General features: G+C 41.6%; 1 protein-coding gene across 5 annotated transcripts in view; it reads left to right on the plus strand.

Annotated features, from left to right (window-relative positions):
• The window catches only part of TXNDC16 (thioredoxin domain containing 16), a 68,697-nt gene that overhangs the window by 14,307 nt on the left and 36,325 nt on the right, over positions 1–18,065 (plus strand). For 2 of the 5 annotated variants that reach the window (XM_038756824.1, XM_038756825.1), the window contains exons 2-6: positions 772–887; positions 7,059–7,262; positions 7,786–7,868; positions 11,340–11,413; positions 15,583–15,657. In XM_038756824.1, the coding sequence (XP_038612752.1) occupies positions 7,094–7,262; positions 7,786–7,868; positions 11,340–11,413; positions 15,583–15,657 (401 nt within the window). In that variant the 5' untranslated portion in view covers positions 772–887; positions 7,059–7,093. The remainder of the gene's footprint in view (positions 1–771; positions 888–7,058; positions 7,263–7,785; positions 7,869–11,339; positions 11,414–15,582; positions 15,658–18,065) is intronic. The other 3 variants (XM_038756827.1, XM_038756823.1, XM_038756826.1) reach the window with 2 other exon arrangements.

The following is an 18,065-nucleotide window of genomic DNA, read 5'->3' on the forward strand; positions in this document are numbered from 1 at the left end:
TCAATGAATGTTGACCTAATTCCCCGTTAATGGATTTAAATGACTTTAAGGTGTCCTGGAGTACCTGAATTGCGACTACAAGACCGGGAAAGTAAACATTTCACCATGCCGTTAACCTTTCAATTTTGCCGTTGCCCAAATATTGTGGAGAGCTGAATTTTATTAAAGCCGTTATGCGCCGTTCGTGCCTTTCATCAAGTTTGTGCCTTTCATCATATTAAAATGAAAATAGGGGATAGCCCACTTGAAACCTGATCTCACTGGATGTATGTATTTATTTACTTTGTACATATTTATACTATTTATTGTATTTTGTTAATATGTTTTGTTTTGTTTTCTGCCTCTCCCCCCCCCACTTCTAGACTGTGAGCCTGCTGTCGGGTAGCGGCCGCGTCTCTATGTGATGATGATGATGATGATGGCATTTATTAAGCGCTTAGTATGTGCAAAGCACTGTTCTAAGCGCTGGAGAGGTTACAAAAGGCGATCAGGTTGTCCCACGGGCGGCTGACAGTCAATCCCCATTTTCCAGATGAGGTAACTGAGGCCCAGAGAAGTGAAGTGACTTGCCCAAAGTCACACAGCTGACCAGTGGCGGAGCTGGGATTTGAACCCATGACCTCTGACTCCAAAGCCCGGGCTCTTTCCGTTGAGCCACGCTGCTTCTCGCACAGAATATATGTTGCCGAGTTGTACTTACCAAGTGCTTAGTACAGTGCTCTGCACACAGTAAGCGCTCAATGAATACGACTGAATAATTTCCATTTTCAGCAGGGGCGGGCCGAAAATCGGGCGGTCAGGATCGAGCCGAATCCCACCAACTCTGCCGGCCCTGAATCCCGTCGAGGTTTCCCAGATGTGACCACCGGCTCCGGAGGAGGCTTCTGGTGGGTGTCCTCAACTTTGGCGTCAGTCATGGAGGAGACGGGGATTGGGCAGGGGACACTGTGTCCCATGGCCTCGTCGACAGTGAGAGGGAGGGGCAGAGCAAACGGTGAGGAAGCAACACAGCCTAATGGATAGAGCCCGGGCCTGGAGTCAAAAAGACATTGGTTCTAGTCCCAGGTCCTCCATTTGTCTGCGTTGTGACCCTGGGGAAGTCACTTTACTTCCGTGACCCTCAGTGACCTCATCTGTAAAATGGGGATTAAGCCCGGGACCCCCATGTGGGTCATGGGCTGTGTCCAACCTGATTAGCTTGTATCTACCCCAGCCCTTGGAACAGTGCCTTGCTCATAGTAAGCATTTAATAAATCCCATTTAAAAAAAACCCCCGAAAACTGTCCTTTCTATCTGGGGATGACTGATATAAGGCCCTCTTTGGATAGGGGGGTGGTTTGGAAAAAATTGGGAAGCGGCGTGGCTTAGTGGAAAGAGCACGGGCTTTGGAGTCAGAGGTCATGGGTTTGAATCCCGGCTCTGCCATTTGTCAGCTTTGTGACTTTGGGCAAGTCACTTCACTTCTCTGGGCCTCAGTTCCCTCACCTGTAAAAATGGGGATTAAAAGTGTGAGCCCCCCGTGGGACAACCTGATCACCTTGTAACCTCCCCAGTGCTTAGAACAGTGCTTTGCACATAGTGAGCGCTTAATCAATCAATCAATCAATCGTATTTATTGAGCACTTACTATGTGCAGAGCACTGTACTAAGCGCTTGGGAAGTACAAATTGGCAACACATAGAGACAGTCCCTACCCAACAGTGGGCTCACAGTCTAAAAGCTTAACCAATACCATCATCATTATTATGATTATTATTCTCTGGGCCTCAGTTACCTCATCTGTAAAATGGGGATTAAGACTGTGAGCCCCCAGTGGGACAACCTGATCACCTTGTAACCTCCCCAGCGCTTAGAACAGTGCTTGGCACATAGTAAGCACTTAATAAATGCCATTTAAAAAAAAATCTCCATACCAATGATAATCCATTCCACAGGGCTCACATTTTAAAAATCTCTTTGCTACCCTGCTGCATTTTCCAGTTCATTCAATGACTTCTTACTGTGTGCAGAGCACTGTCCTAAGCGCTTGGGAGAGTACAACACAATAGAGTTAGCAGACCTGTTCCCTGCCCGTAAGGAGCTTACCCGCGGGGACTTCTGCCGTATTTGAACTTGCCTCTTTGTCTCCTGGTGTTTCTGATGTCTGAGCCCAGAACAACTCCTGCTTCTGATTGAGGTAAACCAGACTGATCATCATCATCATCATCAATCGTATTTATTGAGCGCTTACTGTGTGCAGAACACTGTACTAAGCGCTTGGGAAGTACAAGTTGGCAACATATAGAGACAGTCCCTACCCAACAGTGGGCTCACAGTCTAAAAGGGGGAGACAGAGAACAAAACCAAACATGCTAACAAAATAAAATAAATAGAATAGATATGTACAAGTAAAATAAATAAATAAATGGAGTAACAAATATGTACAAACATATACACATCCTGTATATATCATATACATATGATCATCCTGTTTTGGTCGAGTGCTCTGTCCCCTTGTGTGAAGCTGTGCTCCATTACATCTCTAATGCAGTGCTCCCCCACCGTAGACTGTAAGCACCTGTATATATGTATATATGTTTGCACATATTTTTTTTACTCTATTTATTTATTTATTTATTTTATTTGTACATATCTATTCTATTTATTTTATTTTGTAAGTATGTTTGGTTTTGTTCTCTGTCTCCCCCTTTTAGACTGTGAGCCCACTGTTGGGTAGGGACTGTCTCTATATGTTGCCAATTTGTACTTCCCAAGCACTTAGTACAGTGCTCTGCACATAGTAAGCGCTCAATAAATACGATTGATGATGATGATGATGATGTTTGTACATTTTTTTTTACTCTATTTTACTTGTACATATCTGTTCTATTTATTTTATTTTGTTAATATGTTTGGTTTTGTTCTCTGTCTCCCCCTTCTAGACTGTGAGCCCACTGTTGGGTAGGGACTGTCTCTGTATGTTGCCAACTTGTACTTCCCAAGTGCTTAGTACAGTGCTCTGCACACAGTAAGCGCTCAATAAATACGATTGATTGATTGATTGTGGGCAGGGGATGTCTGTTATATTGTTATAGTGTCCTCTCCCAACGGTGCTCTGCACACAGCAATCACTCAATAAATGCGACTGACTGACTCAAGCATTTATTCCGCTCTTCTTGTTTGTGTGTGATCTGCTTCAGTTCCACAACCAACGCTTGGGTGTCCTGCTGTCATTCATTCTCCTCATACATCCTTTCCCGCAGAATCGTGTTGGCACCCCTCCCAGGGAGTTGATTTTTGTTGCAGTTCCACAATTTCATCTGGTGATTTTTTATCTTGCCATCCGAGGTTAAGTGTGATTTTCAGGTGACGTTGATTTATGACACGAGAATAAGTGAGAAACTCAGGCAGGGTGAAGTGCTGCTGTGTACTGGCAAAAACTAAGGCATGACAGGCCTTCATCTCCAAAGTAAATGAAGAAAATATTGTCCTTAATGTTTTCATTTTATGTTCACATAATAATAATGATGATGGCATTTATTAAGCGCCTACTATGTGCAAAGCACTGTTCTAAGCGCTGAGGAGGTTACAGGGTGATCAGGTTGTCCCACTGGGGGCTCACAGTCTTAATCCCCATTTTACGGATGAGGTAACTGAGGCCCAGAGAAGTTAAGTGACTTGCCCAAAGTCACACAGCTGATAATTGGTCGAGCTGGGATTTGAACCCATGATCTCTGACCCCAAAGCCCGTGCTCTTTCCACTGAGCCATGCTGCTTCTCAGTGGAAGCAGCAGGCATTTCAATAAAGGTAGCTGTTTTTTGATTAAAATAGAAAAAACTCATGTAGTTGGAATATATGTGTTCGAGACCTGCATTAATCCATGTTTTCTAGATAACTGAGCTTTTAATCGTGTGTAAAATGGAAGAGTTCAACAAAATTTCTTCCTTTTGAGTAACCAGGATGAGCTGGCCAAATCCAGCGAGCACGGTTTATTGGACGAGTCTAATGAATCTAGTTCAGTGAAAGCAGGTTTTCATTACTCAGTTTATTACTTTTTTGTCTATCTGTGCACTACTGAACACTGTATTTCAGTGGGGACTCTTTCAGGTTTGTATTACCAAGGATCATCTTCAAATATATTTAATTTTTCTTTGTGCTGCCTAGACCTAACTACAGTCCTCTTCAGGCTTTATAAAGCTTTGCTGATTCAGCTACATCTTACTCCTCTAATTTGTTTAGTAGATAAACCAAGAAGTGTTTATTTTTTTTGGGGGGGAGACGTTTTGAGGAGGACTTGAGAGGCTTTATCTCCTTTGTCTTTGCTAGCATTAGGGAGCTGGTGAAGAAAACTGGTACCTTGTCATACGGAAGTATATGAGGGAATGGCTTAGCAAACCCAATTTAGCTACAGGTCAAGAACTGCTGGGGTAAACAGGGTGAAGTCGGCTCTGACCTGCATGTCGAGCTAAAAGGGGCACCCGTCTTCCCTGGCGTTGTGGATAGAGCACCGGCCTGAGAATCCGAAGGACCTGGGTTCTAATCCTGGTTTCGCCACTTATCTGCCGAGTAAGTGACCTTGGACAAGTCACTTCACTTCTCTGGGCCTCAGTTCCCTCACCTGTAAAATGGGGATTCAGACTGTGAGCCCCATGTGGGACAGGGGCTGTGACCAACCTGATTAGCTTAATACAGTTCCAATCAATCAATCAGTCAATCAATCAATCGTATTTATTGAGCGCTTACTATGTGCAGAGCACTGTACTAAGCGCTTGGGAAGTACAAATTGGCATCACATAGAGACAGTCCCTACCCAACAGTGGGCTCACAGTCTAAAAGGGGGAGACAGAGAACAGAACCAAACATACCAACAAAATAAAATAAGTAGGATAGAAATGTACAAGTAAAATAAATAAATGAATAAATAAATAGAGTAATAAATATGTACAACCGTATATACATATATACAGGTGCTGTGGGGAAGGGAAGGAGGTAAGATGGGGGGATGGAGAGGGGGACGAGGGGGAGAGGAAAGAAGGAAGAAGAAGTTCCAGTGCTTAATACCTTAAAAAAAATTTCTAGGTCTTCCCAGGTTCAGACTTAATTCCTGAAGTTACCCTCAGTCCAAACCAGCATTCAGAAAAGAGGGGTGGAAATATCTTGTGGCCTGGTGTTTTCCTAGTTAATAATAATAATGTTGGTATTTGTTAAGCGCTTACTATGTGCAAAACACTGTTCTAACTACTGGGGGGGGGATACATGGTGATCAGGTTGTCCCACCTGGGGCTCACAGTCTTCATCCCCATTTTACAGATGAGGGAAGTGAGGCCCAGAGAAGTGAAGTGACTTGCCCAAAGTCACACAGCTAAGTAGTGGAGCCGAGATTCGAACCCATGACCTCTGACTCCAAAGCCCGGGCTCTTTCCACTGAGCCATGCTGCTTCTCTTGATTGGCACACGAGAACAGAAGAACTGCCACACTGGATAAGATCAACAGGGCCATCCAGACCAATATTCTGTTTCTGGCAAAGTCCCCCCAAAATATTTGGAAGAACAGTTTTACAGATGTCCCCCTTGAAATCATCCCCATTATGATTAAGGATGTTAATAAGTTAATATATGAGTTAAGGATGTTAATAACGCTAATGAAACCCTTCACAGACCTGTTGACCAATCTACCTAAACCCACCCAATGTCTCTTAACTTTTTTCCTCCCAGAACCTTCAGTGAATTTATCCAAATCTTTTTGAACCTATTGATATTTTCAGTCGTCACACGTCCTGTGGAAAACCTGGTGTGTGGAAAGTGCTGCCACGTTACTTTTTTTTTTTGAACCTACAACTTTCAAATTTAAGTGGGTGTCCCTTACATGGTTTTATCATCCTGATAATCTACAAGTTCTTCCCATTCAGCAACAGGTCTTTTCTGCTGATTTAGGCCTAAATGGACCACTTGTCACTTTATTTCTCTGGGCCTGTTACCTCATCTGTAAACTGGGGATTAAGACATTAATGGCATTAATGGATTAATGACATTAATGGATTAAGACAATCAATGGCATTTATTAAGTGCTTACGGTGTGCAGACCACTGTACTAGTGCTTGGGAGAGTACAGTTAACGAAGTCGGTACACAGGTTCCCTCCTACAAAGAGATTATTCAGTATATTGAATATAGTTTTATGAGGACTATATAGGATATAGTTTCATGAGGGCTTTTTTGAGTAATTTCATATATGATATATATCCCGTTGGGATAGGGACTGTGTCCAACTTGATTATCTTGTATCTGCTCCAGCACTTAGTATAGTACCTGGTAATAGTAAGTGGTTAACAAATACCATTTAAAAAAAATGTACTGTCACATTTTCTAGCCATAGTATATCAATATTATACTCTTGCAAGGAAAGATTTATTATTATCAACTTTTTTTGGTCTGGTCAGTGAAGAAGTGCCCTGGAGGTATATGGCATGCCATTTTTTGAACATTGTAGAAAATGAATTTATGTAGTGCACTGATTGTATATGTAATAGATTAATACTTGACATTTTTATGAATTAAACATTGAACCAGTTTGACGACGGTAATAGCTTAATGCCAAAGACAGCTTTTTCACATTGTCAGGAACTGAATAAAGTGCTGATCTTGCTTATTGTAACAAACTGCAGAATTGAACCCGTTAAATGCTATATCTTTGGACACATTTATTTTTAGACCAAAAAGGAGAATTGCTGCCTTTGGGTGAACCATTTTCCAAAACATAGAATGTTTGTATTTGTAGTTATTATTTTTGTGGTTGAAGATGGATTTCTTTTGTCATGTATATGATTTTAATTAATCCTGTATCAATCAATGGCATTTATTAAGTGCTTATGGTGTGCAGACCACTGTACTAAGTGCTTGGGAGAGTACAGTTAACGAAGTCGGTACACAGGTTCCCTCCTACAAAGAGATTATTCAGTATATTGAATATAGTTTTATGAGGACTATATAGGATATAGTTTCATGAGGGCTTTTTTGAGTAATTTCATATATGATCATTTAACTGGAAAAATTCAAGTATTTCATTTTGTTTTTTGCAGGTATTTCTTCAGTTGAATCTTTATCTGGTGAAGTCATGTCATCCAGATTAAATAAATGGGTAACTAGCATCTATTTTGTGCTGACATGTATGTTTTACAAGTTGACAGCAAGAAATCCAGGTACTCTTTCGGAGCTAACTCCTCAGAAATATTTCAGCACTTTACAACCAGGAAAAGCCTCCCTTGTTTATTTTAGTCAAGGTGGTAAGTACTTTTCATAGAAAATACACATTTTGGGGTGGTGAAGTCTGTACAGTTAGCACAGATTCAGATTGTATTTTACCGTTTACTTTTGTGACATGCTAATTTTGTTTTGGTTTAAAGAGTTTGTGCTCTATGCAGAACTACTGTACCATCTCATCAGTTGCTGGTGCCGTAAAAATGCCATTCTTATTGAAAATGTTAGCCCCGTTCCTTCTTAGATTTTTAATTGAACATCTGCTTGTAACTACGAAAAATGAAAGTGGTTGTTAAGAAACCATTTTGAAAGAGATAGTTGTGAGCACTCTTGCAGAACACCACTTGCGTAAGGTCGGTTATGATTTATGCCTAATGAGCATTTAAAATGATGACATATAGCTTTCAACCTGTGTTCCGTCGGGGAAAAACGTTGGGGGGGACAAAACCAATTCTCATCCTGCAACCCTCAATTGCAATTTTTTTTTAATCCTGTTTCTTGAGGATGAAAACAGTATATTACAAAAGTTATCTACGATTTTTACTTTAGTGTCTCTAACTGCTACGGCATTTCTCGAACAATTGAGTAACTCCATCGAACCTCTCCAGGAATATGGGATTTCAGCTGCAAAGGTAAAAAGTTTTCTTTATTACATTTGACAGAGTGATTCGACTGATTGGGCTAAAAAGTAGAAAGTTCCTTATCTGGCCATTTTCCCCATCATGAGTGGGTTTATTTTATTCAGCCATGCCTGAGGGTGTAGCAGGAGATTTGGAAAATGGTATTAGAAAGGGCTTCTGATGCACCAGAGGCTTCAGGCATTATTGGAAAGTCTTGAATCAGTCATCCAAGAGCTGCTATACCTGATGCCTGGAATTGCACATCAAATGATTACGAACTGCTGAGCAGAATCAGCAAAGCTTTATAAAGCCTGAAGAGGACTGTAGTTAGGTCTAGGCAGCACAAAGAAAAATTAAGTATATTTGAAGATGATCCTTGGTAATACAAACCTGAAAAAGTCCCCACTGAAATACAGTGTTCAGTAGTGCACAGATAGACAAAAGAGTAATAAACTGAGTAATGAAAACCATCATGTCCTTAGGAAACTGACATTGTAATGCCAGTCAGTCAGTGGTATTTATTGAGTGCTTACTGTGTGCAGAGCACTGTACTAAGAGGTTGGGAGACTACAGCACAGTGGAGTTGGTAGACCCATTCCCTGCCCACAAGAGGCTTACAATATAGAGAGGGAGACAGACATTAAAATAAATTAGAGATGTGTAAGATTTGTACAATAAGGGCTGTGAGGCTGAGGGTAGGGTGAATATCAAGTGTTTAAAAATTACAGATCCAAATACCTAGGGGACACAGAAGGGAAAGGAAGTAGGCAAAATTAAGGTTTGGTCAGGGAAGGCCTCTTGACGGAACTGTGATTTTTCGGAAGGCTTTGAAGATGGAGAGGGGGTGGATTGTTGTGTTTTCATGCCAGTGTGTCATCAGTCATATTTGAATGTTTACCTTGTGCAGAGCACTGTACTAAGCGCTTGGGAGAGTACAGTATAACAGAGTTGGTAAACACATTCCCTGCCCACAGTGAGCTCACAGTCTAGAGGGGGAGACAGACATTGATTTAAATAAATAAATTATGGATATGTACATAAGTGCTGTGGGGCTGAGGGAGAGATGAATAAAGAGACCAAAGTAAGGTGTGACATAGAAGGGAGTCAGGGAAGGTCTCTTGGAGGAGATGTGCCTTCAATAAGCCTTTGAAGGTGGAGGGAGTAATTGTCTGTTGGATATGAGGAAGGAGGGCATTGCAGGCCAGAGGCAGGACGTGGGTGAGAAATCAGAGATAGATGAGTTTGAAGTACAGGGAGTAGGTTGGAATTAGAGGAGCGAAGTGGTAGATTGGGTTGTAATAGGAGTGTAGTGAGGTGGGGTAGGAGGGGGAAAGGTGATTGCTTTAGAGCTGATGGTAAGGAGTTTCTGTTTGATGTGGGAGTGGATGGGCAACCACTGGAGGTTCTTGAGTGGGGAAACGTGAATTGAAAGTTATTGTAAAAAAATGCTTTGGGCAGCAGACTGAAGTATGGATTGGAGTGGGGAGAGAAACCGGAGGCTGGGAGGTCAACCAGGGGATTGATAGAGGGATCAAGGCAGGATAGGAAAAGCACTTGGACTAACGTAGTACCGGTTTGAATGGAGAGGAAAGGGCGCATTTTAGCAATGCTGTGAAAGCTGAACTGACAGAATTTAGCGATGGGTTGAATATGTGGGTTGAATGAGAGAGATGAGTCAAGGGTAGCGCCAAGATTACAGGCTTGTGAGATGGGAAGGATGGTAGTGCCGTCTACAGTGACGGGATAATCGGGGAGGACAGAGTCCCCCCCATCTTACCTCCTTCCCTTCCCCACAGCACCTGTATATATGTATATATGTTTGTACATATTTATTACTCTATTTATTTATTTATTTATTTTACTTGTACATATCTTTTCTATTTATTTTATTTTGTTAGTATGTTTGGTTTTGTTCTCTGTCTCCCCCTTTTAGACTGTGAGCCCACTGTTGGGTAGGGACTGTCTCTATTGTTGCCAGTTTGTACTTCCCAAGCGCTTAGCTCTGCACATAGTAAGCGCTCAATAAATACGATTGATGATGATGATTGATGATGGGAAGGAGTTCAGATCAAAGCGAAGAAAGTTGTAACGTCCAACTTTATCCAATTATCGGGAGACCCAGACCTCCCACTGATTGTAATTCCATTCACATCACCCATGGGACACGAAAGAAGAATGAGCGACAGCAGGAAACCCAAGCAGCTGCCATTTCGTGAGCCGAGGGGCTCAATCTCAGGCAGGAAGGGCAGATAATAATAATAATGGTACTTGATAAGCCCTTACTATGTGCCAAGCACTGTTCTAAGTGCTCGGGTAGACACAAGTTAGTCATATTGGACACACTTCCTATCCCACATGGGGCTCACATTCTTAATCTGCATCAGGGACTGTGTTTAATATGATAACTTATGGTGTGGAGAAGCTTCATGGTTTAGTGGATAGATCACTGCCCTGGGAGTCAGAAGGTCGTGGATTCTAATCCCGGTTCCACCAGTTGTCTGCTGTGTGACCTTCGGCAAGTTACTTCACTTCTCTGTGCCTCAGTTAACACATTTGTAAGATGGGTACTGAGACTCTGAGCCCCATATGGGACAGGGACTGTGTCCAACTTTGCTTGTATCCACCCCAGTACTTAGTACAGTGCCTGGCACATAGTAAGCACTTAACAAATACCATCATTATGTAATCCCAGTGCTTAGCCCTTAGTAAGTACCCAATAAATGACATAATTATCATTATTATTATTATTCTTATATATGGACACACCCTCTCTGTTCAGTTCTCCCCTTTTCTTTTTTTGTTACCTTCCTTCCCTCTCCTCCATGCTGCATCAAACTTGGATCCTCTTGCTGTTGTTCGTTACCAGGATTTCTCTTGGCAAGCAGAATGCAGCCTCAGTGAATCATGTGATTTGTTTTGGTGCTGTCACTGTTACCTAACCCTGAATTTCAAATCAAACACGTTATTTCTGGGTCACAAAGCAAGCTTCAAATGTTGTCAAAATATTTACATGACATTTTGGAAAGACTATTTTTAGGTAACATGCCTGACACCATGATGTTTGGGTAGATGGGCAAATGGGTACTTTTTACAAGAAGTCTAAAGAAGAATAGTTTTAGCCTATTGGATTTAGCTGTTCTGGGACTGAATCTGACTTATGTAGTATGTGCTTTGCCCAAGACAATGAAAAAAGTCAGATCTCCTCATGGTAACCCTGCTTTAGAACAGATAATTCTGAACCCAAGTTAAGAAAACACTTTTCCAGTTTTTTTTTCCCCACAACTGAAATGAGACATGATGGTATTGTTGCTTGTCTAAGAAGTGTCAAGTGCAAGCTTTACCATAGCAAGAGGGTCGTATCTTTGTTTAATGGCTTTTAAACCATTTTAGTCTTCTGCCATATTATGATGTGAATCAGATAATGCGTATTTGAAGATTCTTTTTTGGGAGATATATAAACTTCAATCTTTCAAACTTTTACAGGTTATTTGTGAATACAAAGAAACATCAAAATACTGTGGAAAAGAAGGCAGTTTGATGAAGGCCTACTTGTTCAGGTAATGATTTTCTTGTGAATAGAGTAACCATGTGGGAAGATGTGTGAGAAGCAGCGAGGCGTAATGGATAGAACACGGGCCGGGGAATCAGAAGGTCATGGGTTCTAATTCTGCCCCCGCCACTGGTCTGCTGTGTGACCTTGGGCAAGTCACTTCACTTCTCTGTGCCTCATTACCTCATCTGTAAAAAAATGGGGATTCAGAGTGTGAGCCTAATGTGGGACAGGGACTGTGTCCAATCGATTAACTTGTATCTACCCCAGTGCCTATGTGCTTGGCACATAGTAAGCGCTTCACAAGTGCCATTATTATTTTCATTCTTATGTGTCAGTCCCACACAGACCTTTTCAGTCACATTAGCAAGAAATTAGTAATGTCCATAGTGTTATCTTCAGGGCTTTCATTCAGTCATATTGAGTGTTTACAGTGTGCAAAGCACTTTTCTAAGCACTTGGGAGAGTACAATATAACAAAAAAAAGACACATTCCTGCCCACAACAAGTTCACATTTAGAGGGGGAGACAGCCATTAAATATAAATACATAGGTAAATAAATACATTACAGATATATACATATGTGCTGTGGGGATGGGAGGGAGGATGAATGAACAAGAGCGGCACAGAAGGGAGTGGGAAAAGAGGAGAGGAGGGCTTAGGGAAGGTTTTAATGATTTAATTTAATGGGTGAGTTTGGGGTGGAACTTGTTTAGAGCAAAGCCCATATACTGGCCAATAACTGTAAACCAATCCATGATGTTTTTTAGGTAAAGTTTTATATCCAAGGAAACATCTTTTCACGTGGTTGGCAAAGTGAGGTTTCCCAGAAGAGGAGAAGCCAGATAGCTGAATTTCACCGAGTATGTGGGGAATTCCTGCCTTTCAGCTCAGTGAATTAAGGGGCTTTTAGAAAGTGAAACAGACTGCAGAGTTGAAGTAGGTCACAGGAAGCTAGAGGGGATATTTTATCAAGAATTAGAACTGGAGCTTAGGGGTTCAGCTATTTCAGCAAGGTCTCGGAACTACATATCTCTATTGCAAATGAGGCCAGTAAGAGAAACATCCTAGGAAAGCCAAGCTATTTAGCTGAATGATGGAAAAAGCTCTGAAATACCCATGCAGAGGATTGTAGTATCTGGTGGTTTTATTGTTTATGCACTTGGATTTGTGACCTTTGGATATCTGATATTCCCCGCCCCCAACCCCAAAGCACTTGTGTATGTATATTTAAATTATAGATTGTCAATTGCTTATTCATATTAATGTCTGTTCCCCCTCTAGACTGTAAGCTTGTTATGGGCAGGGAATGTGTCTGCTAATTCTGTTGTTTTGTCCTCTACCAAGCACTTAGTACAGTGCTTCGCACATAGTAAGCACTCAGGTACCACTGATTGATTTTTGTTGTGGACTAGGCTTCAGTGTGGGTCGGAAACGACTCGACAGCATAAGACAAAATAAGACTTCAATAAGAATACGAGGGAGGGTGTCCAAAAACTAATCAGAAGGGGAAAAAAAGGGTTGGTAGCTCAAGACTGGGGAATTCAGTAACAAAGTTCAAAACTGGGGGGGAATTAAGGTCTCCAGTTTTAGCCTGAGGAAGAACCTGTATGTGTGAAGTCTTAATAACTTAGGTGAGAAGGAACCTGAGAAGATGGATCAGAGTTAGAATGATAGAATCAGAAGGTAGGAGTCCCACGTATGTATTTATACAAGTGTAAATATCGTATTCTTCCACCCAGCTTTGTTGTTCATGGTTTCACGGTAGGGGAGAAATCACTGGGGAAAAGGTCAGTGGGAGAAGGGATAATGATAATAATAATAATAATGATGGCATTTATTAAGTGCTTACTATGTGCAAAGCACTGTTCTAAGCACTGGGGGGGATACAACGTGATCAGGTTGTCCCACGGAGGGCTCACAATCTTAATCCCCATTTTACAGATGAGTGAGGCACAGAGAAGTTAAGTGACTTGCCCAAAGTCACACAGCCGATAAGTGGCGGAGCCTGGATTCGACCCATGACCTCTGACTCCCAAGCCCAGGCTCTTTCCACTGAGCCATGCTGCTTCTCTAATGGAATGCATCATTCCATAATGATTGCGAATGGAGGAAGGTAGACAGGAAAGACTCAGTCTCAGGTAAATTTATCAGGTTGGAGTGAGTTACTGGGGAAAGATAAATAATTTTATAGTAATGTCTCTCACCCCCTCTGCAGTGTAAGCTAGCTGTGAGCAGGGAATGTGTGGACCAACTCCCAAGTGCTTAGTACAGTGTTCTGCACACAATAAGCGCCCAAATGCCATGGATTAACTGACTGGTTGAAAAATGACATTAAAGAGAAGACATTCGGAGGAAGAAGGACCTAGGGAGAGAAGAATTTTCCGTCAAAGTGTCCTCACACTCTTCCGCTACCACTCCTGCAGTAGCTAAGGACATTTAGATAACAGTTGTCATCTTGAATGCACTGGATTCAGCAGCCAGTAGCTGCAGAGTGTTAATGCGAAGGTATCCTTTACAAACTTGTTGAATGCTAGAGAAGGGAGTCCTTTAAAGTCTCCCAAGGATCTGAAAAAATAATAATAATAATAATAATGATGGCATTTATTAAGCGCTACTATGTGCAAAGCACTGTTCTAAGCGCTGGGGAGGTTACAAGGTGATCAGGTTGTCCCATGGGGGGCTCACAGTCTTAATCCCCATTTTACAGATGAGGGAACTGAGGCACCGAGAAGTTAAGTGACTTGCCCAGAGTCACACAGCTGACAGTTGGCGGAGCCGGGATTTGAGCAGTGGGTTTGAAATGGGAGCAACCTTCTTGCTCTGCTGAAAACCTGAATTTCAGCCAAGTAAGGATAAGTTTAGATCCTATTTTAGATCCTGGGGAGGGAATAAGGAGGGTTTCCCAACAGGGGTGGCAGAGGCGGGGGACAACAAAGACAGAGAGAGAGAGAGAGTGTCTGCCAGCATGCCAATATATGCTTGGCTATGAACACAGGGAGATGGTAATATACACATGCATACACATTTTATATATATATATATATATATATATATATATATATATATATATATATATATATATATATATAAAATGTATATATACATAATATATATATATGTGTGTGTGTGTGTATATGTATGTGTATATGTGTGTGTGTGTGTGTGTGTGTGTGTGTGTGTGTGTGTGTGTGTGTGTGTGTGTGTGTGTGTGTTATGGGCTGAGAAGATGTTAACTTTATGCGATCTTGGGTGAACAGCATGGTGCAGTGGATAGAGCATGGGCCTGGGTATGCAGAAGGTCATGGAATTTAAACCTGGCTCCACCACTTGTCTGCTGGGTGACCTTGGGCAAGTCTCTCGACTCCTTTCAGAGAAGCAGCGTGACTCAGTGGAAAGAGTGTGGGCTTTGGAGTCAGAGGTCATGGGTTCTAATCCCGACTCCACCACTTATCAGCTGTGTGACTTTGGGCAAGTCACTTCTCTGTGCCTCAGTTACCTCCTCTGGAAAATGGGGATTAAAACTCTGCGCCTCATGTGGGACAACCTGATTACCTTGTATCTCCCCCAGCACTTAGAACAGTGCTTGGCACGTAGTAAGCGCTTAACAAATACCACAATTATTATTATTAAATTATTATTCCCTGTGCCTCAGTTCCCTCATCAGTCAAATAGCGATTGAGACTGTGTGCCCCACATGGTTCAGAGATTGTGTCCAACCCAATTTACTTGTATTTTTTTTTTTACTCTATTTATTTAATTTATTTGTACATATCTATTCTATTTATTTTATTTTGTTAGTATGTTTGGTTTTGTTCTCTGTCTCCCCCTTTTAGACTGTGAGCCCACTGTTGGGTAGGGACTGTCTCTATATGTTGCCAATTTGTACTTCCCAAGCGCTTAGTACAGTGCTCTGCACATAGTAAGCGCTCAATAAATACGATTGATGATGATGATGATGATCCACCTTGGCTTTGTAGTACAGTGCCTGGCACATAGTAAGCGCTTCACAAATACCACAGTTATTATTAGTCAGTAATTAAAATAACTTTTCTGGATTATTCATCTGCCTAAGGATCTGCTCATAAACATCATTGGTCTTATTGGTAATAAGAAAATGCACGTTCCATGACTGCCTTGTATCACTATATAATATTTTTTGTTGCTTTTTACAGGGGCAATATACTACTCAGAGAATTCCCTCTAGATGCCTTGTTTGATGTCAACGCCATCATAGCTAATGTTCTCTTGTAAGTAGAAATTATGTTCCATTGTCTATAATTACTCTGTAGTGTTTGTGTAAATATGACACCACATTGCCAAATGTTCCTGCCCTTGGAGACATGTTTAAGTTGATAGAGAAGCAACATGACCTAGTGAATAGAGCCAGGCTTGGGAGTCAGAAGGACCTGGGTTCTTCTAATCCCGGCTCCGCCACTTGTCTGCTGTGTGACTTCGGGCAAGTCATTTCACTTCTCTGTGCCTGTTACCTCATCTGTAAAATGGGGATTAAAACGGGGAGCCCCTTGTGGGACATGGACTGCGTCCAACCTGATCACTTTGTATGTACCCCAGCGCTTAAAACAGTGTCCGGCACCTAGTAAGTGCTTAACATAGACCATAAAAAAGTGAATACCATTGACTGATTGCTCTCCTGGGGTACTATAGGCTGTTCTGCCAATATGCTCCTCTGGTTCCGTCGCATTCATGGCAGCAAGATTCCTGAAATAGGTTATTTACAGGAATCAATCAATCAATCAATCGTATTTATTGAGCGCTTACTGTGTGCAGAGCACTGTACTAAGTGCTTGGGAAGTACAAGTTGGCTACATATAGAGACAGTCCCTACCCAACAGTGGGCTCACAGTCTAGAAGGGGGAGACAGAGAACAAAACCAAGCATACTAACAAAATAAAATAAATAGAGTAGATATGTACAAGTAAAATAAATAAATAGAGTAATAAATATGTACAAACATATACATATATACAGGTGCTGTGGGGAAGGGAAGGAGGTAATAGAATATTACAGGAAATAGAGCAACCACCTGTGAAATTTAGTTCCTTTTTCAAAACGCTCTTCAATATATGAAATAATGATCCAGAACCTTTCAATATATTCGCTGTGTTAAAAATGTGCTAACCTGCCAATAACCTGCAAGTTTTTAAGAGATTGCTGTGTGCTCATCTTTTCCCATTTTGGGATCGACTAACGTCTTGGGGAGTTCACATATACTCATCTTTTATATAGACAAGGTTTGTATCGACAAGTTTTTTAGGTATGACATTCATTCATTCGTTGTCGTATTTACTGAGCACTTACTGTGCGCAGAGCACTGTACTAAGTGCTTGGAAAGTACAATTCAGTGACAGATAGAGACAATCCCTACCCAACAATGGGCTTATAGTCTAGAAGGGGGAGACAGACAATAAAAGAAGTAGACAGGCATCAGTAGCATCACATTAAGTGAATTTGTCATACTTATGCTTTTGATAAGTAAACATTTCCAGAGTGGTTGGTGAGCGTTTCCAATAATAGGTTTGCAAATATTTCTACCCTTATCTGCTGTAGGTGCCCAGTTAGGAAGTGCCAAGCTCTGCAAAAAGCAGAACGGACTATGAGAGGCTTCCTTGTTCAGGGTTAAGACCTAAAATTAAACTATTTGATGTGTAATGAAACAGCGATTGGATCGATCATCCGTGGAGATATACAGTGTATAGTACCAGAAGTGAATTGGAAATAGAATACAAGACTGGCGAAAGAGAAAAGCAGGCAAAGTCCTTAAAATTGATGGAAAGTGCTTCTGATAGCTGACAGTACTTTATACTGGAGTTTGAATTGTTCCCGAGTGCCAGTGGAGTCCATCTAAAGGGGGATCCTCAGGAGAATGCAATATTCTTAACTGTAGCTAGGAGAAAAGTTTTCTCAACTGCCTTAATTTATAATAATTTGAAATAATTTAAGTGCTTACTATGTGTCAGATGCTGTACTAAGTGGTGGGATAGGTTTAAGGTGAACATAGAGCTCACAGTCTGTGTAGGAGGGAGAACAGGTATTGAATTCTCATTTTGCAGATGAGGGAAATGAGGGACAGAGAAGATAAGTGACTTGCCCAAGAGCACAGAGCAGATGAGAAGCAGCGTGGCTCAGTGGAAAGAGCCCAGGCTTTGGAGTCAGAGGTCAGGGGTTCAAATCCTGACTCCGCCAACTGTCAGCTATGTGACTTTGGGCAAGTCACTTCACTTCTCTGTGCCTCAGTGACTTCATCTGTAAAACGGGGATTAAGAATGTGAGCCCCCCGTGGGACAACCTGATGGCCTTGTAACCTCCCCAGCACTTAGAACAGTGCTTTGCACACAGTAAGCGCTTAATAAATATCATCATCATCAAGTGGCAGAGGCAGGATTAGAACCCAGGTCCTCTGATTTACAGGCCTGTGCTGTTTCCACAAGGCCACACTGCTTCTCATTATGTAACCTTGGTAATTCAATATTTTCAGAAATACTGTAGCAAAGAGTGAGATGGTTTGAAAGATTCAAATACATGCAAGACATCGGGTAGAAGTAGAAACATTTGCAACCATACCGCTACCAAATGGTAAAGAATTAAGTAAAGGCGCAATTTTGAAAGTAACAGACTCCTTAAATAGAGATCAAAT

This window comes from Tachyglossus aculeatus, chromosome 14, assembly GCF_015852505.1.
Source record: "Tachyglossus aculeatus isolate mTacAcu1 chromosome 14, mTacAcu1.pri, whole genome shotgun sequence".
Taxonomy (NCBI): Eukaryota; Metazoa; Chordata; class Mammalia; order Monotremata; family Tachyglossidae; genus Tachyglossus; species Tachyglossus aculeatus.